This window comes from Rana temporaria, chromosome 1 (assembly GCF_905171775.1).
Source record: "Rana temporaria chromosome 1, aRanTem1.1, whole genome shotgun sequence".
NCBI classification, from domain to species: domain Eukaryota; kingdom Metazoa; phylum Chordata; class Amphibia; order Anura; family Ranidae; genus Rana; species Rana temporaria.
This window is the reverse complement of record NC_053489.1, coordinates 359,678,717-359,704,176: the sequence shown is the minus strand read 5'-3', so window position 1 is coordinate 359,704,176 and position 25,460 is coordinate 359,678,717. Positions and strand designations below refer to the sequence as shown.

At 44.4% G+C, this 25,460-nt stretch overlaps 1 protein-coding gene across 2 annotated transcripts in view; it reads left to right on the top strand.

Moving 5' to 3' along the window:
• Nucleotides 1-25,460, top strand: part of LOC120909973 (guanine nucleotide-binding protein subunit alpha-11) — a 142,303-nt gene that overhangs the window by 98,709 nt on the left and 18,134 nt on the right. Inside the window, exon 7 of one of the 2 annotated variants that reach the window (XM_040321788.1) lies at nt 2,385-3,655. The exons of the other annotated variant lie outside the window; for it this stretch is intronic. Coding sequence (XP_040177722.1) covers nt 2,385-2,491 — 107 coding nt within the window. The 3' untranslated portion in view covers nt 2,492-3,655. Of the gene's footprint in view, nt 1-2,384; nt 3,656-25,460 lie in introns of those variants that run through there. 2 annotated transcript variants of the gene reach the window in all.

Here is a 25,460-nt window from a genome sequence, read left to right as displayed (position 1 = left end):
GATATGACGCTGAGCACATGAACTCAACTTCCTTGGTCTACCATGGCAAGGCCTGTTCTGAGTGGAGCCTGTCCTGTTAAGCCGCTGTATGGTCTTGGCCACTGTGCTGCAGCTCAGTTTCAGGGTCTTGCCAATCTTCTTATAGCCTAGGCTATCTTTATGTAGAGCAAAAAAATATATATTTCAGATCCTCAGAGAGTTCTTTGCCATGTTGAACTTCCAGTGATCAGTATGAGAGAGTGAGAGCGATAACACCAAATTTAACACCCCTGCTCCCCATTCACACCTGAGACCTTGTAACACTAAAGAGTCACATGACACTGGGGAGGGAAAATGGCTAATTGAGCCCAATTTAGACATTTTCACTTAGAGGTATACTCACCTTTGTTGCCAGCTGTTTAAACATTGATGGCTGTGTTTTGAGTTATTTTGACGGGACAGCAAATTTACACTGTTATACAAACTGTACACTCACTACTTTTACATTGTAGCAAAGTGTAATTTCTTCAGTATTGTCACATGAAAAGTTATGATAAAATATTTACAAAAATCTGAGGGGTGTACTCACATTTGTGAGATACTGTATGTTCTAAACGTTGAAAATTATCTTTCTCCACAATGCTTATAATACAGAGGTTAATGAGGGCTTACTTCTACTGCATTTTCAGGATATGTACCTTAAGTGTGCATGCTGTAGGCACAAGGTCATTTTTAAGTGTTTCTATAGCCAAAACTTTTTTCCATAAGAATTACATTTACAATTACAATTTTTCTGGACCCGATGAGTTATGCTGTTGTCGTCTGGGGATTTTACACTGGCAAACAAAGCTATAACGACAACCCATTATAACCCCTCCCACTCCCAGCATTCCCCATTTTCTGCTACTGTTCAAGGAGAAGAGGATGTCTTCTCGCTGCTCTGATAGAAGCTACAAACTTCTTTTCATCAATATTATTTTCTTCTAGCAAGCTTCTTCAGAAGCTGCAGAGCCCCTGGTTCTCCAATTTGACGTTTTTTTTACCCTTGGCATAACCTTGGAGGCTGTATCCGAAGCCCCACTACAATGAGGACAATGTGAGGCCAGCCTGTAATGTGTAATCTAGCATTGGACTCCAGTAGAGGCGTTTAGCTAGGCACGTAGTGAAAATTGAAAAGGCAGCCAAGGAGTGCTCTACAGGTCCAGGGTTGTGGTGCACCCATCTGGTATAACCCTGTCTCTGCTGAAGACCCCTTTAGGGGGTATGGCCACTGTAAGGGTTGAAATTCTAAAGGTAGGGTCTAGTGTCTATTCCTCCCCACCCTTCTGCCTGATGGCAGTCTGCAGGAGAAGATATCTATAGTAAGCCTATCATGGAAAGAACACACGTGAGAGTCAGCAGGGCTGCACACACCAAAATTGTTTAAAACATGGAAGGATTCCCCTGGGGGGGTTTTCAGCAGCAAGATAACCATCAAAAAGTATTGGCTTAAAATGTATTTTATTTTTGTAGTCAAAAGGATACATTTCTGGTTTTTTTACACAACATTTTAAATATGAGCTCTGGTTAGAACATTCAAACAACAAAAATTACCATCATTGATGATAAGGAATGCACATTAAGACAATGTTGTTACATTACATTATGCACTACACATGAGTACCCCAATGCATTTTGACCCCTACATTTGTGGTCTTATGGGGGATTTGTTACTCTAAAAGACTTTTTTAGCTTATATGGACATTATTAACAATGTTCATTATCATTTCATTTCAAACAAGACATATCTTCATTTGTATAATGATATATTTACCATTCAATTGATGGAAACATAGAGGTGCAACACCTAACCAGAATTTAAAAGCAATTGTGTTCAATGATCCCGAGGCTTCTGTGTGGCCCCTCCGCATTCTCCAGGCGAGCCTCTAATTCACAGGGCTTACTAGGAGCCACGTACTTGGACCACCAAGAGGAGGGGGTAGAAGGAGACAAAGCACCTGCAATATGTAATGCGGGAGTTTTAATATGTGGAGAATAAGGATACGTTTTCCTGCTGAAGACCCCTTTAGTGGGTATGGCCGCTGTAAAGGTTAAAATCCTAAAGGTAGGGGCCTGTCCATTCCTCCCCACCCTTCCGCCTGATGAGAGTCTGCAGGAGAAGACATCTATAGTAAGCCTGAGCCTTGCACTCCTATGGGAGCCTGGGTATCACAGAGGTCAAAAGAACCATGCTAAATTAACAATGATGATAAAAATCATTTTACAATATTAAATAATGCAATGATACTATAAAGAGTCAATACAATTTTCTTTCTTTAAGAATAACTGCAAAATAAAGTCCAAGTGCAAATGTTGAGAATAAAGTACAAAATGAATGTGCAAAAATTTAATCCTTTCCTCTTTAGAAATGTTCAAAGACAGCCGTGTAGATAGTGAACGTCCATCACCATTACAACCTCCCAGCCGTGACGCCATCACATCAATAAGGAAAGTAGGCTTAACAAATTTATAGGACCCTCCAATGAAATAAGTCGGTAGAGCATATGGCCAAACACCCTGGCCAGGGTTTTCCCAAAGCTCTCCTACAGGATTCACTTGAGGACCATTGTGTGTTTACTCATGGATTAAACGTGGATATAGATGTAAAGGCTTTTATAGATATTTCATAGGATAAGGTTTTCTCCTTTTCCTCTTATTCCTCTCCTCTTTATATATTTTTTTTTTGCAGGCCCTCCCCTTTTTTGGGGGTGATGAATGTATGTTTTATGTGGTTATTTTAAGTTTTTTGATATTTTACATAGTAATAAATTAATCATACAAAAAATTACTACGGGTATGATTTTTGAATTGTGGTAAATATAGGTTGCTATGTAATCATTTTTATTCTATATTTTTCATTATGCATTTATTATATTTGATTCATGAAAATCCATTCTCGCTCTGAGACACAGTTATGACCTAAAGGCAAGGTTTATATACTTCTTCCTTTTTTTTGTGAGCAGGCATTCTATTGATATCTATTTTTTTAATTTTTAAACAAACCAATATTTACCTTGGCAATGGCCATTTTATTTTTGTCCACTAGATGGCCATAATACGTTCATGTCATCCGGTGTCTCCATATGAAGGTTTAAAGCCAATTTCTGGGTTTGCCAATGTTTAATTGCTAGTGGAGTGTAATAGACACCCTATGTGCTGTTACCGATGTGGATAGGAAATTTCTTATTCCACCAATTTTAGTTTGTTTGGGTTATTTGGGTGCTTTTCAAGTTCTTACCAAATTATATAACACAATGGGTTTCGTATTGAGGTCTGGTTAAACTGTTTTATAGGTATTTCCTGGTCTGTAATAACCAGGGCTGAGGCTTGGTTGCTGCTCCGAATGACAAGCCTGTGGCTCAGAGCGAGGCTTGGTTACACAACCTGTATATATGCAGCGATAGCACCCGTGCCCCAGACAATGTCACGTGTGACGAAATGCATAGGGGAAGCGATGTGTTGACGTCATTGCTTGTTCCCAGAAGTGCGGGACATTTTTTGCTGTAAGATTTTAAAGCATTACACCTTAAACTTTTTAATAAAGCAAACCAAAATGGTTTTACATTATGTGGAGTTTTCTCTTTTATGTCCTTATGTTTCCAATGTATTATGATTGAGCTGACCAACACAATACACACTCCTGTCCTCGAGTGAATCCTGTAGGAGAGCTTTGGGAAAACCCTGGCCAGGGTGTTTGGCCATATATGCTCTACTGACTTCTCTTTCATTAGAGGGTTGTCATGAATTTTCAACTAATATTTATGTCTGTCTGTCTGCTTACCTCTCACTTGTGTCAGCTTAGAGACCGGTCACTGGGAGCTGGGAGACCCTGGGGACCACGACCCAGAGCCAGTTGCAGCGCAGTCCACCCTCGCCACTAAAAGCTCTGGTGAACACCTGCTGGCTCTTAGACAATGTGCCCTAGGAAATCTTATGCTCTAGCTCCCAGTGGAATCCGTGTTGGTGCTCCAGTGGACCTGCTTTCCTGAACCACCCAGAGCTGCATCCGCAGCAGTCAGCCTTAGGGTCCACTACCATAGTGGTGCACTCCTGACTCCAATGGTGTGCATCTGTCATCTGGCCATGGGTGACTTGACAAGGGTCCTATAAATTTAGTAAACCTGCATCCCTCACGGCTGGGATGTTGTAATGGTGATGGACGTTCACTATCTACATGGCTATCTTTGAACATTTCTGAAGAGGATTACATTTTTGCACATTCATTTTGCACTTTATTCTAAATATTATTCTATTTGCACTCGGACTTTATTTTGCAGTTATTCTTTAAAAAGAGAAAATTGTATGGATACTTTATAGTATCCTTGCATTATTTAATATCGTAATTTTTTTTTATTATCCTGCTCTTTTGATATCTTATTTGTATTTGCTCTGTGTTAAGATCTCACTGCAGAGCCACTGCTCATATCATTAACCACTTCCCGCCCTGCATATAACAGATTGACGTATGGGAAGTGGTTCTGTTATCCTCATTGGGCATCATATGACGTCCAGCAGGATAACATGCCTCTGACAGAGGCTTCTTACCACGTGATCAGCTGTGACCAATAACGGCTGATCATCTAGTCAACCGGGAAGTGCCGGTAAACGGCATTCCTCAGTTCGCGCTGACAGGAAGAGCCGATAGGTGGCTCTCCCTGTCAGAGGGGGGTCTGTGCTGATAATCAGTGCAGCCCCATCAGATGTTCCACCACAGGCGAACAAAAACATACTCATCTGCCAGTCAGTGCCCCCCCCCGGATCGCCTGTCAGTGCCCAATAAAGTGCCAATTAGTGCCCACCACAATGCCAGTCGGTGCCCATCACATTGTCAATTGGTGCCCTACAGTAACACCTGTCAAAACATCATCAGTGCTGCCCATCAGTGCTGCATATCATAGCCCATCAATTCTACATATCAGTGCCTCATCATCAGTGCCACCTCATCAGTGCCCGTCAATGAAGGAGAAAACAACATTTTATAACCGAAACAAAGAAAATAAATGTTTTTTAAAAATGTCGGTATTTTTTAGTTTGTTTAGCAAAAAAATAAAAACCCCAGTGGTGATCAAATACCACCAAAAGAAAGCTCTATTTGTTGAAAGAAACTGTTTTTTATTTGGTGCCATCCCCTAGGCCTGGATGCCCCACTGTGTGTGCCCATTTAGGTTTAAATGTCTTTTGCCACACACCACCACCGTTATTATTATTATTATTATTATTATTCAGATGCAAGGTCTCCTGTGAATCTAGTGGCAAACTCTTTTGTCCGTTAACCCTTCACCCGCCTGTAGACTGGTCTGTGAGTTTCCCTAGCAGGATTCCCACACATACACACATTGTGGATCAGAGGCACAAGGGCAGGGGCTATCTGGTGTGACCACATTTCAATCTGCCTGCTGTCCTGGGGGAGAAGTGGGGACCCATTTAGTATTGTCCAGAGAGGATTTCTCTGCTATTATGTCTGAGTTCACAGTATCCGTTAAGTATCACTTCAATCCATCATGAATGCCGCGGCCAGACTTATCCACCTTACCAACCGCTCTGTCTCTGCTACTCCTCTCTGTCAATCCCTCCACTGGCTTCCGCTCGCCCAACGAATTAAATTCAAAATACTAACTACAACCTACAAAGCCATCCACAATTCTGCCCCCTGCTACATCACTGACCTTGTCTCCAAATACCAACCTAATCGCTCTCTTCGTTCTTCTCAAGACCTCCTGCTCTCTAGCACTCTCATCACCTCTTCCCATGCTCGTCTACAGGACTTTTCCAGAGCCTCTCCAAGCCTATGGAACTCCTTACCCCAAACTATCCGTCTATCTCCTTCTCTTTCAGCTTTTCGAGGATCCCTGAAAACCCTCCTCTTCAGAGAAGCCTATCCTACCCACATCTAACAACTGTATTTTAACTTTGCCCACCTGATCACCCCCCACATCTACTACCCTCTGTTCCACTTCACCCTCCCTTCTAGATTGTAAGCTCTAACGAGCAGGGCCCTCTGATCATTCCTGTATTAAATTGTACTGTAACTATAATGTCTTCCCTGATGTTGTAAAGCGCTGCGTAAACTGTTGGCGCTATATAAATCCTGTATAATAATAATAATAATAATATCACAGTCATGCTAGCTGTCTCATGCCCTGTACACACGATCGGTTCATCTGATGAAAACGGTCTGATGGACCGTTTTCATCGGTTAACCGATGAAGTTGACTGCTGGTCAGTCGTGCCTACACACCATTGGTTAAAAAAACTATTGTGTCAGAACACGGTGACGTAAAACACAACGACGTGCTGAAAAAAACGAAGTTCAATGCTTCCAAGCATGCGTCGACTTGATTCAGAGCATGCGTGGATTTTTAACCGATGGACGTGCCTACAAACGATCGTTTTTTTCTATCGGTTAGGTATCCATCGGTTAAATTTAAAACAAGATTGCTTTTTTTTTTAACCTATGGATAAATAACAGATGGGGCCCACACACGATCAGTTTGGTCCGATGAAAACGGTCCATCAGACCGTTCTCATCAGTTTGACCGATCGTGTGTACGCGGCATCAGATTACAGGTGCTGCAATCATGCTTGCGCATTTCGTCCAGAGTCCTTCTATGATTTTCATGAGGCTGTAGCTGCTTCTGCACATTCAGACAAGGATGAGGAGAATAGAACCTTGAGAACTTGGGACTCACAATAGTTCACAATATTATCTCAGTCCTTAGTGACACAGTCTGCACATTTCAGTTCTGCCTGCATCAGCTACTCCAAAAGGGATTACCCTGGATTCTCTGAAGAGCCCTGAACCTGTTAGGACTTTCCTCCCAGGGAGTCATAACCATTGCCCCGAATAAATTAGGTTTTCAAGGTTTCTACCTAAACCAGTTCAGTCCGCCAGGTGAAAGAGGGCTTCTGCCCAATAAACAAAATCAGCAGATAGAGGTTGCCTGGGTCAGTGTGAGTGTAAAAACAAGTAACACTTTATTCAGATACACTTACATAAAAGTATCTTGCAAGCTGCACACAGGGTGGATGTCGATCATTAATCAAACAGCCAGCCGCACAAGGGATGAGAAGACCGCTGTGGGGATAAGCTTGGGCCCGCTGTATGGAGGTATATGGAAAAGAAAAAATATAAAGTTGCGCTAAACAGCTAAAGTGAACATGTGCAAAGGCATGAAAAACTTCCAATAAATAATTTTCAAATTGAAATAAATAAATATGTGTAAATATGAAAACAATCTGTAAAGCAAATCCCAAATTGATTCATAAATATAATGTCCACTATAATCCAAAACAAGATAAATGGATGATCCTTGAACCATCCACAATGGTGATAGATTTAATGAGTGCAGAAAAATCCTTAAGTGGTATGATCCACGCTCTTCTATGATAGACAATACAACCAGTGAAGTGATATCCACCACCAATAGGCACAAGGATCTGCTTACCAGAACCCGGTGGTCCCTTATTATAGGGGACCCAGGGCAGCCTTGAGTGTATGGACACTGCTGGGCTATAAAGCTCCAAAAAAAACCTAGAGTGTATGGACACTGCTGAGCTGCCTGACTCCAAGGTGATGGATGCCAAGTATGGTATATGATGTGAGAAGACAAAAAAGCCTTGAATAGTGTAAAACCCTTTAGCTTTATTGACAACTTAAAAACAGATTGCACTTACAATTATATGATGACAGAATTGCCTATAGCCTGCTGCGCCGGCCGGACACAAAGCAGGCAGACCCGTCCGTCTGGGAACCACAAGCAGTGAGGAAAGGTGACGTCAGTTTCGGGAAAAATCACGTCTTCCAGAATGCCCCTGGAAAACGTGATTTTTCACAAAACTAGTAGGGCGGAACGAGCGACGCGCTGACGTCACCCTCCCTCACTGCTCGTGGTTCCCAGACAGACGGGTCTGCCTGCTTTGCGTCTGGCCGGCGCAGCAGGCTATAGGCAATTCTGTCATCATATAATTGTAAGTGCAATCTGTTTTTAAGTTGTCAATAAAGCTACGAGGTTTTACACTATTCAAGGCTTTTTTGCCTTCTCGCATCATATACCATACTTGGCATCCATCACCTTGGAGTGTGCGGATTAACAGTGCGGCGGGTCCTTAGAGCTAGGCAGCCCAGCAGTGTCTATACTCTCAAGGCTGCCCTGGGTCCCCTATAATAAGGGACCACAGGGTTCTGGTAAGCAGATCCTTATGCATATTGGTGGTGGATATCACTTCACTGGTTGTATTGTCTATCATAGAAGAGCGTGGATCATACCACTTAAGAATTTTTCTGCACGGGTGGACACTCATTATAGCTATCACCATTGTGGATGGTTCAAGGATCATCCATTTATCTTGTTTTGGATTATAGTGGACTTTATATTTATGAATCAATTTGGGATTTGCTTTACAGATTGTTTTCATATTTACACATTATTATTTATTCAGTTTTTTCCATTTGAAAATGTATTTATTGGAAGTTTTTCATGCCTTTGCACATGTTCACTTTAGCTGTTTAGCATAACTTTATATTTTCTTTATCGTACACCACGGAACACAGAGCCATATTCATTACATAATGGGTTATATCAATTCAAAAATAGTGCTAATAACGCCCCTCTTACAATATAGCACTACTCAGCGCTTAGGCACGTAAGTTCAAAGTGATCGGTAACAGATTAATAAATATGTATGAGATGCAGCTGCTGCTAAACAAATATGACAATAATCGTAAAACAGTAAAAAATAAAACAATTAACTTTTTTTTAAAAAGTCCAAAAGGTTCTATGTAGAACTGTAGCAGCGCTACTTTTAAACCAGCGTTCAAAATTCTTCTATGGATATGGTAAACTCATAGGCATATGATAGTGCAGATGAAGGGGGGGGGGGGCGTTCACCACGTGGGGGGATGTTTACTCCCCTGTTGGGGATGCACTCACCACAAGATTGAAATAAAAGGGCCTGGATTATATGTCTGTGTATATCCCGGAAGATGCACTCTCCACCAGCAGGTATGTTAAGTTCAAACCGCATACCTTCTCTATGGAAATGTTGGAGTCTGTAGGTCTCTTCCCCACACCTCAGGAAATGTCTCTAAACATTAACATTGAACTTCACATACCTGCTGGTGGAGAGTGCATCTTCCGGGATATACACAGACATATAATTCAGGCCCTTTTATTTCAATCTTGTGGTGAGTGCATCCCCAGCAGGGGAGTAAACATCCCCCCACGTGGTGAACGCCCCCCCTTGGTGAAAGGAGCACTTATTTAAGGACTAGTTTGTGTGTGATCCATCTGCACTATCATCATATGCCTATGAGTTTACCATATCCATTAAAGAATTTTAAACGCTGGTTTAAAAGTAGCGCTGCTACAGTTCTACATAGAACCTTTTGGACTTTTTAAAAAAAAGTTTTAATTGTTTTATTTTTTACTGTTTTACGATAATGGGTTATATGCTCACCAGAGGTGATTGTACACTGGCACAACCAATCAGAGACAGTTCCCCTCCATATAGCCCCTCCCATCCGGGGAGTACCTCTTTTTTCGCTAGTGTCTAAGGATTGGACGCGTGGAGAAGTGCTAAGGGAAGCTCAAAGAACCCTTTGAGGGCTAGAAGAGCTAGACTGTCGGGTCCATCCAGGACGCTAAAATATTTAAGACAAAATTGGATGAGATCCGGGCCTCACGTATGAGGTGTTTGCCTGTAATGTCTCTCTTTGGAGGACTGGGCTCTGAAGTTCCAGCACTTTCGCTACTGCAGCAAAAAGGCCTGGTCAGAGTCTTTTACATGGCCCAGGGAAGAGGTATCCTTTAAATAGGAACCCATAACCCTGAAGGTTGGCACACAAAGCCCGCAGAGATGGGTGAAGATTGGGACTGTCTGTAAAGGCAGTTAAACCCTGCTGTGGGGATAAGGTAAGGGAAAGGGAAGTTAAACTTTATTATGACCTTTTCCAAAAATATTTTTAGAGCGGTGTCTTCTCAAGTTTGGCCACCGGTGGGAGTAAAAATCTTGAACTTACTCACCTTAAGCCACAGACATGTCAGACCCACAAGCACGCTTTCTGCTGCAGCACTCTGCACCATACCGCTCTTCTCTTCCCAAAAAGGCACAGGGAAGGTCCCCCATGCCTCCAGGCAGCCGTCTAGGTCGCGCGTGCACGGGGGGCGCTTTAGCATGAAACGCGCACGGGACACCAAATTTGAAAATGGCGCCCAAATAGGAGCCAGAGGCAGCAAGAAAGACGGTAGCAGCAGCTCTCCCTCGGGACATAGCATCTTGGGGACACCTAAGCTATGTGGTTGGTGGGCATTACCAAAGAGACACCTACTCTTTGCAGGAAACTGGGTGTTTAAGTTGCATACTTTATGTAAATTGCTAAACTGAGCACAGTAGTATATGCATTTTGGTACCTCTGCTTGTTGCTCTGAAAAACGTCTTCCCTTAAGAAAGGTTCAGGGGCTAAAAGTAAAAAGGCAACACCGCCGGAGCCAGGGGGCTCTACCCGTGCCTGTTCGGTACCATCCTCCCCAGTAGGCCTTGCCTATACAGGAGGATCCATTGCCACTTTCAGGAGTCTCTGCGGTGGCATCTGGGCCTGCATATGTCACTAAAGACACTTTTGCAGCAGCCATGGAGAAATTGGAAGCAAAGATTGCGACTTTAATCGCGAAGTCCTCACAAAGGGACAAAAAGCGAAGCAGATCTCCTTCGTTAACATTAGATCCTCTGTCAGAAAGATCTGAAGAGGAGAAGGAGGAAGATGAGGCTATATCTGCAGAGGACAGGGATGGGGAGTCAGACGGCTCAGAGGCAGAGGAGCCTTTCTCTGCTTCCCAGATGCTAAAATCACAGGCGCAATGTTATGCTGAAGCAGTACATACTGCATTCAGGCTGCCTGCCTCCGATTTATCAGAATCACCTGTCTCCTCTCTAGGTTCATTAAAATCCCTGCAGAGTTCAGGCTCTTTTCCAGTTCATCCACTGCTAAAGAAGCTAATTTACGCAGACTAGTTACACCCAGACAAGCGCTTCTCTCCTCCAAAGAAATTCTTTACCCCATGGAGGAGGAATTTACCAAGAAGTGGAGTTAGCCTGCAGTAGATGCAGCCATATCTTCTGTGAACAAAAACCTGACTTGGCCAGTAGATGACCCACAGGTGTTCAAGGACCCTTCAGAAAATAGGTTGGGATCCTTATTGAAATCCTCCTTCTTACTAGCAGGTGCAGTTGCACAACCTGCTGTAGCTGCAGTGGGTATGTGTAAAGGAGGGACTTAAGGAGTTGTATCCAGACCAGGCCAAGTTGTGGGAACATTTTCTCAAAGCCTTGTGTCTTACAATAGATGCTATGAGAGATTCCATGCAGCAAGCATCTCGTCTTACACTCCAGTTGGTACATATGTGCAGAGTCCTTTGGTTAAAGCATTGGTCTGCGGGGAGGGCGTGGCCTGGCTAGCGATGGAGTAGGAAGTGGGTCGTAGGAGCTCCTCTTGCTGCAAATTCTATCTACCATCCTGAGTCACAGATTGAACTTATAACTACTCAAAAGCCTGCCTGGAACCTCCGGGACCGGAGCGGCAGATGTCCCCACTGAAGAAATCGGCCGCCGCTGCGGATAAACTGGCCAAATACCGACACGACGGAGAAGAGGAGCAGGCCAAAGATGGCACGGACGAGGCTCAGGGGGAGGATCGCCATGCGGCAGAGACAGCGAAAGTGCTAGAAGCTATAGCCGCCTTTCAGGGCACCCTCACTACTAAAATTGATGAGGTAAAGATCGACATAGCCCTCATGAGACAGGATCTGTCCACGGTCCGGGAGAGAGTCTCTGAGACGGAGGCCCGCATCAGCGCCGCAGAGGACATGCTACACCCCATGCAACATGATGTGAAGGACATGCAGCGGCAGATTCATCAGCTACACTCCCACCAAGATGAAATGGAGAACAGGCTCCGCCGCTGTAATTTGCGCTTCATAGGTTTACCGGAGCGCGTGGAGGGCAGAGAACCGGCTGGATTCCTGGAGAACCTCCTAATTAAAGTGTATGGGAGAGAAGCATTTTCACCGATGTTTGCAGTGGAAAAGCAGAATACCGGCAAAACCCCCGCCTGAAGGGGCACCCCCCGTACATTTATTGCCAGATTCCTAAATTTCAGGGATAGGAATAAAATCATGCGCCTATCCAGGGAAAAGGGGAAAATGCGAGTGGAAAATGGTCAGATGGCGGTGTTCCCGGACTTCTCCAACGAGGTGCAAAGGAAGAGATCACAGTACCAGGATGTGAAGCGCCGTCTGCGTGTCCTGAACCTCAAATATGCCATGCTGTTTCCAGCCAGGCTGCGAGTGGAAGAGGATGGCCGGGTACAGTTTTTTGACACACCAGCGTCCGCAGCAGCCTGGTTGGATCGGAAAGGGAGACAAGCATAGAGTCGGTTTTGGATGCATGTGAGTACAGCTTTTTTTTTTTTTGGGAAGCCGTGAGTGAGCATATACATGTGCCTCTTGACTGCCTACATGAGGCCCAGATGTGGGAGACTACAGATGTCTGCCTCGGGCTCTTCTATTACAACTTTAATTTTTTACTTTTATTTTTGCAAGTTTTGGCCTGGCCACAAGTGGGGGATTTTACTAGGGTTGTCCCGATACCGATACCAGTATCGGTATCGGGACCGATACCGAGTATTTGCGCTAGTACTCGTACTCGTGCAAATACTCCCGATACCAAAATAGAATACTTTTTTTTTTTTTTTTTTGTGACATCGAGCGGTGCATAGAGGCAGGGCCAGATTAACCGTGGGGCTGATGGAGCTGCAGCTCCAGGCCCCCATCATAATATAGGCCCAAACTTAATTCTCTCACCAGAGCCCGGCGGCCGGTCAACGACCGCTATATAATAAATCCACACGTCCAGGCAGCTGCAGTGCCATTGGATGGCACTGATAGGTGGCACTGGCATTGATTGAATGGCACTCATAAATGGATGGCACTGATAGGTGGCACTGGCATTGATTGGGTGGCACTGATGAGATGCACTAATAAGCTGCCTCCCTGCACTGATGCACTAATGGGCACTGATCTGCACTGATAGGTGGCACTGGCTAGCTGCACTTTTGGGCACTGGCATCGATGAGCTGCACTGATAGGTGGCACTGGCAGTGATCACTCCTTCAATGATATGTAGTTTTCCAGTACTGTATGCTAAAAAACAGCCCCACACCATGATGTACCAGTTCTTCATAATTCTAAAGAAAATATCCTTAGTTTGTATTGTGGTTTGAAAACGGTCACATGACATTTAAAAAAAGTATCGGTATTCGGTATCGGCGACTACTTGAAAAAAAGTATCGGTACTTGTACTCGGTCTTAAAAAAGTGGTATCGGGACAACCCTAGATTTTACCATGCTTCTATATTATCCTATAAGAGATCATTTGGAATAGGGACGGCTCCCTTCGGGATCGGAGGGGGAATCAGATTCCCTATTTGAATATATGTGCCCGCCGTGGCGGATGTGTTTGAGATCCGTAAAGGATATTGGTGCAGAAGTGGGGTATGACATGGTGGGACATAAGTTGAACAGCAGGAGGAGCGGGTCCTTTAAAACCTCATGGGAATGGTTCCTTGTTCCCGCTTCAGCTCCACGTGCAGCTCAGTGAACAATCACCCCTACGGGACTGGACAGTGTTTGCCATGCCATGATGTACACAGAACCAAAGTTATGTGCCTCCAGTCAGGTTTCTCTACTACTGGACGTTTTTTTTCTGGAACTGGTTATATTTTCTGGGAAACTAATGCTCACACCAGGTTGGGGAGGTGATGGGCTGGGAGGGGGGATTTAAGTTTGCAGGGCCACCGTTGTGACCCTATTTGGTTACAATACTTTCTGTGCTGTAGAGATGTAAGGAGAATGACTGTATTTGAAGGTGCAAGTAACAGTGATGTGTTAAAGGAAAGGATGCCTATAATGTTTTACCAGATTGTCACCCTGCTGCTCCGGCCGAGTAGATTTCGACCGGTGATCCCATGACCTCGGTTAAAATCCTGACTTGGAATGTGCGGGGCGTGAGAAATAAAATTAACGCGCACGGCTGCCCTGGCCTATCTCAAATCACAGAAGGCTAATGTAATGGCCCTGACGGAGACGCATGTTACAGGTCATTTGCAGTCTGCACTAAAGCGCCCATGGATAGGCTGGGCTTACCATAGCACCCATACCAGTTTTTCTAGGGGAGTTTCGTTATTGGTGTCCAAGGCCACTCCATTTGAACTAGTGTCTTTTGAGTCTGACCAGCAGGGGAGATATCTGTTCCTACATGCCCGCATCGGCGGAATGCCTATTTTACTGATTGCTTGTTATATCCCCCCTCCGTACTGCTCGGAGGTCGTCACCACGGCCCTGGCATTTATGGCCAGATACCCGACGGTACCGGCGGTGTGGATGGGGGATTTCAACATGACTATGGATCGACCGGCGCGTCCCGAGGGAACACCAGGGGGGTCCAGACGGGGCCACCTGATGAGGGAATTTGCCCTGGTGGACGTGTGGAGGCTGCGAAACCCAATGACCCGGGCGTATACTTGTCACTGAACTAGCCATGCCACTATGTCGCGCATAGACTATGTTATGGTCTCTGCTCCACTCGTGCCAAGGGTGAGCGGGGCAGGTTTTGCACCTAGGGCCTTATCAGACCACTCACCATGTTGGGTTCAGCTGTCCCTCTTGGGGGAGGCTCCTAGGAGGGTGTGGAGACTCAACTCCTACTTGCTGACGGCTTTGACGGACCACGACAGTATAGAACGAGAATTACAGTTTTTCCTTTCTGACGGGCAGGGGTCCACAGTAATTAACTCCCGGTGGGATGCATTTAAATCACATTCAAGCAGAATTTTGGACATCAGGATCAACAGACTTAAACTGTCTTCAAAGGTAGTAGTGAGCAGAGCTGAGGACGCGCTACAGAACTTAGAGGAAATGTATAATGTACAGCCCACGCCTGAGAACTTAACTAAGGTACAATTGCAGACTAGAGTCATATCACAATTGCACATGGAAAAGGCCAAGCAGTGCATCTTCTTCTGTAAGACACAGGTGTATGAACACGGGGAGAAGGCCTGGAAAATGCTGGCATATTTGGCATACCTAGAGGATAGGCCACCTACACCACATACTCGGAGACGCTTGTCCCTAAGCTGAGGGCACTATTCCAGTCCATATTTGATTCTGGCACGCTTCCCGCCTCCATGCAGGAGGCTCAAATTATTGTCCTTCCTAAACCGGGCAAAGACCCACAATATCCAGAATCATATAGACCTATGTCCCTATTAACAGTGGACATTAAAATACTAGCCAAGATATTATCATCCAGGCTGAATACAGTCATTCTCACCCTGATTCATGCCGATCAAACAGGTTTTTTGCCGGGAAAGAATACCGCCATGAATATCAGGAGGTTATTCATGAACGTACAAGCCTAGCATGAAAACAGCGGAACCAGGGTAGTGGTTGCCTTGGACATGGCCAAGGCTTTCGACTCAGTCAAATGGGTTTATCTATGGGAATGCTTGGGATGGTATGGATTTGGCCCGAATTTCATTGGGTGCAGCTCCTATACCAGACCCCAAAGGCCAGAGTATTTGTGAATGGGTGGCTATCAGAACAGATTTCCCTTGAACGGGGTACGAGGCAGGGCTGCCCCTTGTCACCACTGCTCTATGCGTTGGCAGCTGAACCGTTGGCTATTGCTATTAGAATGAGCCCGGAGGTAATAGGCCTTAGGAAGGGAAAATCGTTACAGGCCGCTTTGACTATTATTAAGGAGGTGGGCAAATGCTCAGGCCTAAGGATTAATTGGGACAAGTCCCGAATTCTCCCCCTTGACCAGTTGCCCCCCCCCCCCCCCCCGGTAATGTCCCAGGAGTTACCTTTACAAAGAGTTGCGGAAGTTAAATACTTAGGGGTGCGGGTAACCAGGAACTTGAGAGATTACGTCCCTCTTAATGTAGTACCTCTGTTTGCCATTATTAAGGCTAGAACCCAGGCCTAGGCGAGACTGCCCTTAGGGGTTATGGGTAGAATTAACTTAGTAAAAATTATTTTGCTGCCTAAAATTTTATATATGGTATGGCACACTCCCTTGTACATACCTCTTAAACTCTTTTGTTAGGGGCACAGTCCGTCATAAACTAGCGTGGCATTTACTTAAGAATCCTAATACAGAGGGAGGATGTTCTCTTCCTGATGTTCAGGATTATTATATAGCGTCACAATTGTCACATATGTATTATTTCAACACGACCGAATCCCAGAGTGGGTGGCTCTGGACAATCCAAATGTATTTTGTGTAATGGACCTAAGTTGAACTGTTGGGTTGAGCCTTAGTTTTACCTCTCCGTGTTCCTCTACACAAATGTGTCTAACTAATGGTTTTAATGCGCTCCTGTATATATGACCATGTATGTAATGAACAGCTCGATAGTGCCTACTATGTTTAGATCAAACCTTGTACCGCTAAATGTTTGGGCGATGTTGGTCCACAATTTTTTTATGTATGTATGCCATCTTTTTTGCATTTCAATAAACTTGGAATTTTATGGTTAAAAAAAAAAAGCATTGGTCTGCGGAACTGGCATGCAAAAAACTTTTAGCGAGTTCTCCTTTTCATGGTGAACACCTCTTCTGAGAAGAGTTGGAGAAATCTATCCAAAAGATTTCCAGTGGAAAGTCTGCGCTGTTACCAGAGAAGAAGAAAAACAACCGTCCTTGATTCAAACGTTCTCTGTCTCCGGCTTTTGGCAGATTTACCTCCAGCCAGTGGCGACGGCATTTTCAGCCAGCCACAAAAGCCAAAGAAGACCAGGCCCAAAGAAACAAGAAGCAGTGGGGTTCTAAAGCTAACAAGCAAAAACCCAAAGCCTCTGCATGAAGAGGCGCCCCCGCTCAGCCGAGTGGGGGGGGGGGGGGGGCGGCTTTGTCAGTTTTTAGCGGCATGACAGAAATACAGGACAGATGGGTAGTATCCACAGTATCCTTGGGATACAAACTGGAATTTCAAGAAATCACATCTTCCCGGTTTCAAAGCCCAAGACTCAAAAGTTCCTCCTAAAAAGAGCGTCCTTTTTTCAAAGGATTACTGTCACTTACTGTCCCTAGGGGTAATCTCAGATGTACCCCTAAAGGAGCGAGGTTTAGGTTTTCCTCTAACCCCTTTGTGATCCCAAAACCAAATGGAGACGTCAGACCCATTCTGGATCTAAGATCGCTAAATCAGTTTCTGAACATTCGCCATTTCTGAATGGAAACTATTCGATCAGTAGCCGCCACCCTGCAAGGTGGGGAGTTCATAGCGTCCATAGACATCAAGGACGCATATTTACATGTACCTATGCATCCCTCTCACCAAGGATTTTTAAGGTTTGTGGTAGAAGATCGCCACTTCCAGTTTGTGACTCTACCCTTTGGTGTGGCCACAGCACCCCGGGTATTCACAAAGGTACTAGCCCCTTTGTTGGGCAATCTCAGAGCACAAGGCAAAAAGATAACAGCCTATATAAACAATCTACTTGTAATAGATCAGTCCGTGGAAGGATTGGATCACGCAGTGCTCACCACTATAAGATACCTGGAGCACCTAGGATGAATTGTAAACTCACAAAGAGTGAAGCAGCCATAGCTCACAGGTTAGGTACTCTGACGGCCAGAGCAGCCATGGGAGACTTCCTGACAGGCATGGGTTTGAATCCACATGTCAGCGTTCACTGGTGAAGGAGCCACCCCTCGCAGGTTAAGTACTCTGAAGACCAGAGTAGCCATGGGAGACTTCCTGAAGACATAGGATCTTATCCTCATGTTGGCTCCTTGTGACCTTGGACACGTCATTTTATGCTCTACAAGCCCAAAGAGGGGTAGAGTATCTGGGCATGATCATAGACACAGCCCAAAGCCGGGTATTCTTACCAGAATCAAAGATCAAGTCGCTAAAGGACCTAATCCACGAAGTCAAGGCAAAGAAGAGATCTTCAATCTGCCTTTGCATGTGACTATTAGGCAAGATGGTAGCCTCTTTCGAGGCCGTCCCTTATGCCCACTTCCATTTGAGACTACTTCAAGGCAGCATTCTAGCCACCTGGAACAGAAAGATCCAAGCTCTTAGACTTACCCATGCACCTGTCCTCTCAGGTGCGCCAAAGCTTCAGTTGGTGGTTACAGACCAAGAACTTGCAGAAAGGAAGATCCTTTCTCCCAATCACCTGGAGAGTGATATCTACAGATGCCATCCTAATGGCTGGGGAGCTGTGTGGGAGGAAGCTGGGCCAAAATCAAAAGAAGTCTGCTCATCAACATACTCGAATTACGGGCAGTATACTTGGCCCTCAAAACCTGGACAAGCAGGTTAGACGGTTACCCAATTCGGATTCATTCCAACAATGCTACAGCAGTAGCTTACATCAATCACCAAGGAAGGAGGCACCCGCAGTCAGGGCGCCCAGAAGGAAGTGAATCGCAGTCTAAAATGGGCAGAGGAACAGGTGCCTTGTCTATCTGCAATCTTCGTTCCAGGGGTAGAAAACTGGCAAGCAGACTATCTGAGTCGCCAGCAACTTTAACCAGGAGCGTAGTCTCTCCACCCCGAGATCTTTCAGGCTATATGCCAGAGATGGGGAACCCCAGATAAGGACCTGTTAGCCTCCAGATTCAACAGGAAGTTGGACAAATTTGTGTCCAGGACAAGAGATCCTCTGGCCTACGGATCGGATGCGCTTATGGTCCCATGGAATCAGTTTCACTGATCTATGCATTGCCTCCGATAGCCCTTTTACAGAGGCTACTCTGCAGGATCAAAGAGGAAAAGATCCCTGTAATCTTAGTGGCCCCAGATTGGTCCATAAGACCTTGGTTCGCTGAGATCATAAAGATGATGGTAGGAACACCCTGGAAGCTTCCGCTTCGCCATGACCTGCTGTCGCAAGGTCCAGTGTTCCATCCTTCCTTACAAATGCAAAATTTGACAGTTTGCCTGCTGAAACCCACATTCTGAAGAAGAAAGGGATTGCAGGCCCAGTGCTTTCTACACTTATTTATGCCAGAAAGCCAGCTTCCAGACTGATTTACTATAGAGTCTGGGAAGCATATGTTGCGAAACCAACAAATGGAATCGTCAAAGATATGACATAAGCAGGATTCTTGCCAGCTAGGAGTGGATATGAAACTAGCCCTTAGTGCCATTAAGGGTCAAATATCAGCTCTATCAGTCTTCTTTCAAAGACTACTTGCATCTCGTTCCCTAGTGTGGGCTTTCATTCAGGCGGTACTACGGATCAATCCACCAGTCAAGTCTCTCTTGTGCCCATGGGATCTGAATCTAGTATTATCTGTGTTGCAGAAGCAACACTTTGAACCTATTCGCCACACTTTTAAACAGGAAATTGGCATTTTTGGTTGCTATCTTTTTAGCTAGAAGAGTATCTGAATTGGCAGCTCTTTCTTGCAAGGAGCCTTATTTAGTTTGTCATAAAGACAAAATTGTACTTGGACCCCATCCTGCCTTTTTACCTAAGGTGGTGTCGGCTTTTCATTTAAATCAGGATATTGTCCTACCTTCTTTCTTTTCGAATCCGCAGACAGCGGAGGAAAAGTTGTTACACCTTTACAGCTCACAAGATCTAGCGAGTGTATCTGCAGGCAATCGCAAAACAAATATTTTGTTTATTTTGCCAGATGATCCCAGGAAGGGACAAGCGGCGTCAAGATTCACTATCTCCAGGTGGATCCGACCGACGATTTTTCAAGCCTATGGTTTAAAGGAAAGGACTCCTCCTTTTTCTGTTAAGGCGCACTCAACCAGGGCGATAAGTGCTTCATGGGCAGTGCACCACCAGGCTTCGTTGGCTCAGATCTGTAAGGCTGCAACTTGGTCTTCAGTCCACACATTCTCTAAATTGTATCAGATAAATGTGAGAGGACATGAGGATGCCGCCTTTGGGCGAAGTGTGCTGGTGTCAGTATAGAGCTTCTTGTCCATGGCGTTCTGCCTGATCTGTGTCTCCTCCCCCTTCATATAGGGCATTGCTTTGGGACATCCCATTATGTAATAAATATGGCTCTGTATCCCGTGGTGTACGATAAAGAAAACAGGATTTTTATAACAGCTTACCTGTAAAATTATTTTCTTGGAGTACACCACGAGACACAGAGACCCCCCCCCCTCCTTCTTAAAGGGAACCTTATTGCTTTGCTACAAAACTGAGGTACTCCCCCTAATGGGAGGGGCTATATGGAGGGGAACTGTCTCTGATTGGTTGTGCCAGTGTCCAATCACCTCTGGTGAGCATATAACCCATTATGTAATGAATATGGCTCTGTGTCTCGTGGTGTACTCCAAGAAAAGTATTTTACAGGTAAGCTGTTATAAAAATCCTGTTTTTTTATTTTCTGTTCACGGTTTGATGTTCCACAGAAAGTCGCAGCTCTGTATTTGTTTTTTACTAGCACCTTTTTGTAATCCTGTGGATACATGGAATTACCTATTTAATCTTAGTGCAGATTCTCTTTTCCCCTTTTTTTTGTTTGGAGGTATATATAACCAGTGGCATATTTAGCTCTCACACCCGCAAGAGACCAAATCAGGATTGGGGCTGGCCGCAACGTGTTTCCGGGGTGCCGCCTCCTAGAGGGAAAATGTTATTTTGTCTTGACAGAATCAAATTAACAGCCAATCTGCACATGGACCGGTGTGGCTTGTCGCCCGATTAACCACTTAAGACCCGGACCATTATGCAGGTAAAGGACTTGTTCAGTTTTTGCGATTCGCCACTGCGTCGTTTTAACTGACAATTGCGCGGTCGTGCGATGTGGCTCCAAAACAAAATTGGCATCCTTTTTTTCCCACAAATAGAGCTTTCTTTTGGTGGTATTTGATCACCTCTGCGGTTTATATTTTTTGCGCTATAAACAAAAATTTGGGGGAAAATTCTATATTTTTTACTTTTTGCGATAATATCCCCAAAAAATATATAAAAAAAACATAATTTTTGTTCTCAGTTTAGGCCGATTTGTATTCTTCTACCTATTTTTGGTAAAACAATCGCAATAAGCGTTTGATTGGTTTGCGCAAAATTTATAGCGTTTACAAAATAGGGGATAGTTTTATGGCATTTTTATAAAAACTTTTTTTTTACTACTAATGGCGGCGATCATCGATTTTTTGTTTTGTTTTGTGACTGCAACATTATGGCGGACACATCGGACAATTTTGACACATTTTTGGGACCATTGTCATTTTCACCGCGAAAAGTGCTATAAAAATGCACTGATTACTGTGAAAATGACAATGGCAGTTTAGGAGTTAACCACTAGGGGGCGCTGAAGGGGTTATGTGTGTTTCTAACTGTAGGGGGCGGGGCTGGACGTGTGACGTCAGTGATCGTCATTCCCTATATCAGGGAATTAGGAAGGGCTTACGCCGACGAATTTACGCTACGCTGGCGCAACGTAGGGAGCGAGTGCGTTGTAAATACTGTTCTTGCCTCTCTGTGTTACGTCGGCATAGCGCATATGAGATGCGCTACGCCGGCATAAAGATGCGCCGCTCTACGTGAATCCGGGCCGATGTCTCCAGGAAGTTTTCCAACTTTTCTCCAATCTGGTTTGGAACAGCAAGTGGCCTTTGGTACCATCAAGAGCCAGGTATCTCCCTTGGCATTTCTGTTCAGAAACTACTTGAAAACTACCATAAAAACTTGCCTCTCATTCCCCTTGTGCACATTATTTCCCCCTGTACATGCCCCTATCATTCTGTGGGTTCTCAACCTGGTTTTGTAGTTACTCCAAAGGCAGCCTATCCTTTTCTGATCAGTCACTTCTGCAAGGTGAGATCCTGAGTTGGCAGTCTTAAAGTGGTTGTAAACCTGTGAAATGTACAAAGCATAGCCTCATATAAAGTGCACTTTTCCTTAGTCCTTGTGTCCATTTTTTTCATTTCTCCCCAATACCAGACCTGGTTCTAAGTACTGTTGGTATTGTTTATTATCCTTCGAAGTATCTATTGGCCTGGGTAGAGGCCGGCCTTAGTGCTAGTGTATTACCCGGGGCTGACTGTGTATGCCTCCCCGAGAAGTCGACAGAGACAGAAAGGCGAAAAATAAACACATAAAGCAAATGTCACAGTGGGGACTACCCCCATATTATAAACATAAAGGACCTATCCTGTTAAAACTCAGCGGCCAGCATCGATAAAAAGGGAAAATCAACTAAGAGCCCCTCGGAGGTACCAGTATCCATAATAAAAAGGAAAATATATAATAATAATACTCGGGACTTTATATACTATCCTATACCTTTGCTGTATACTACTATACAAACAGAAAGGGGGAGAAATTCAATCCCACTGAGATTGCTCAAGAAGAGGAGAGATAGCTGGGACGAGAGCAGAAAGGGGACCGTTGTGTATGAAGAGGAGGTAGGAGGAAGTCAAGCTGGGGAAGAGAATAAGGAGAAGAGAAAATAACAGTATGAACAGGATGGCAAGTAGGTCTACGAAGGGGGGCCCCCCGAAAACCCCAAGTAACACAAATACAACAAGCTCTATCAGACCATTTATGACTAAAGGGGATAGCCCCAAAATTCAAAGTACACAGGGCACAATGAAACAACCTCAACAAGTAAACAAAGATAAAAAGCTGGAAAATAAGAAACCCCAGGGGAGCAACAACAGCGAAATATCTCTGGAGACTAGTGAGGAAGGCATTACAGAACACAGTCCTGAAAGCAGTAGGACAGAGGAACAATGCACAGACTCGCAATCTCCATCAAAAGGAGAAATGGCAGAGATGTTGTCAAGACTGGAAACAGCGAACAAGAGCGAAATAAAGGAGGAAATACAGAATTTGCGGACAGATCTGGGTCATCTATTCTCTAGAATTGAAACAATGGAAGAGCGAACAGAGAAGCAGGAACAAGAAGTAAAAATATTAAAGGATCAATTAGATCAGACCCAATTGCAACAGAGACTGATCCTATATAAATTAGAAGATCAGGAAAATAGAAGTCGTAGACAAAATTTGAGGATAAGATCAATACCAGAGGAGAGGGGAGAAGATCTTAGGAAAATAATGCAGAAGATATTCAACCCCCTGATGGAAAGACCTGTAGAAGATCAAATAAGGATTGAAAGAGTTCACAGAATTGGGAACCCGCAAAGAGGGAGCTCGGAGCGAATAAGAGACGTCATAATCAGGTTCCGACTATATGAGGACAAGGAAATAGTCTGGAAGAAATTAAGGGGACGGCCCCCGATAGTCCTGGAAGGGACAGAGATCCAGATATTTACAGACCTATCACCAGAGACCCTGGCAAGAAGACGAGCGTTAAAACCACTACTAAAACAGATGATAGAATTGAATATCGAATACAACTGGGGGTTTCCGGCCTGCTTAATCGGGACCAAAGACGGGAGATCTGCAACATTGAGATTCCCGGAAGATTTGGAAGAGTTTTGTAAAAAATTTGATATGCAGATACCGGACTTGCCAGGATGGAGATAGAGTAGGGGAAATTCTGGAAGGAAGGGAGAACTATTCTCTAAATACCTAGTATAGATGGAGCCCGAGCTCGCTCCCCTTTTTTTTTTTTTTTAGTTTCCTCTCTTTTTTGTCGGTCCTTCTCTTTGGGCTATCGGTTCCCCCTTCTATGTCAAAGAGAGGGGGGAAAAGATAGGGTAGAGGAGAAACAATTTTTTTTCTACTTCTGGCGATGGTGGGGGACTCGCTAATCCCCCCCCCTCCCACCAGCCAGACGATCGGACTGGAGAGGAGGTAGCTCCGGGACCCCACCTGGAGAGGAACTGAGCCAGACATGGAGGATGGCTCAGAGGTCATGAATTGGCCTAAAGGGGAGATGGGGGGGAGGGGGAGGTTGGGGCCTATCTCACCAAAATAATCAGAAAAAAGAAAAAGGGAAAAATCAAAGATGCCACAAATTAAATGTATATCTTATAACGTGAAAGGTCTCAATAGCCCAACCAAGAGACACAAGGTGCTAAAGGAGCTGAAAGGGTATAGAGCAGACATTTCCTTCCTACAAGAAACCCATATTACTCTAGGATCGAATGTCAGACTATATGCCCCAGACTTTCCCATTTGGTACTATGGAGACACTATCTCCAAAAGAGCCAGAGGGATAGCAATTGGAATTTCAAAAAGGGTACGGTTTGAATTAACTGATAGACTGACAGACCCAGAGGGGAGATTCCTCTTCTTAAAGGGAAAACTGGAAGGATTGGAGTGCACCCTAGTAAACGTTTACGCCCCAAACATTTCACCGATAAAATTCCTTTTGGGAATACTAGGGAAATTAACAGACTTCAGGAGAGGAAGAATAATTATGGGAGGAGACTTGAACTTGAGCCTAAACCCAAAAATAGACAAGACGTCCCAGACACCGGATGCCCGGAACGTACAGTTAAAAAAACTGAGGGATACTTTACACAGGAATCAATTGATAGATGCCTGGAGAGTCTTCAACCCAGACCAACGTGACTATACATTCTATTCCCCGGTTCATGGGACCTATTCAAGGATAGACCACATACTAGTAGACCATAGGACCTTAGAAATTGTGGTTGAGACAAAAATAGAAACCATGACGATCTCTGATCATGCCCCGATCAGCATTACAATAGACATCCCAGGAAACCAGAGGCCAGATCGTAATTGGAGACTAGACGGACACTTATTGATAGATGAGACTAGTCTAATAAGGATAAAAAAGGAGCTGGAAGAGTATTTCAGGTTGAACGAGTCGGATGAAGTCTCGGCTGCAACACTATGGGACGCACATAAGGCAGTGATAAGAGGGACCCTGATCTCGGAGGGTGGTAGGAAAAAAAAAGAAAAAAATAGCAAAAAAGAAAAATTGATAGAAGAGATCTTCCTGCTAGAACAAGAACATAAAAAAGTAGGGAAACAACGGGATCTTTACCTGAATTTGGTCAATAAACGAAACAAACTAAAAGAACTGTTGGACCAAGAAACTAGAAGGAAATTTAACTCTGTAGCTAAGGAAAGATATATGTGGGGGAATAAAACAAATAAACATCTAGCAAGAATGGTGCAAAAAAAGAAATCCAAAAATTATATAGATAAAATCAAAAACGAAAAAGGAGAGATTATGCACACAACAAAAGATATCGCGGAAACCTTCAGGGTATACTACGAGAAACTTTACTCGGTGGAACAAAAGAACGGGCAGGAGGGGGAAAAAATGAATAAAATCGCAAATTTCCTGCAGGAAGCAGGGCTGCCAAAAATAAGCAGAAGCGAAACATTAGTGATGGATAGACAAATATCGGAAAAAGAGATTAATTTAGCTCTAGCTGGCACGGCCTTAGGTAAAAGCACAGGCCCTGACGGGTTTACCATATTATATTACAAGAAATGCAGAGAAATCCTT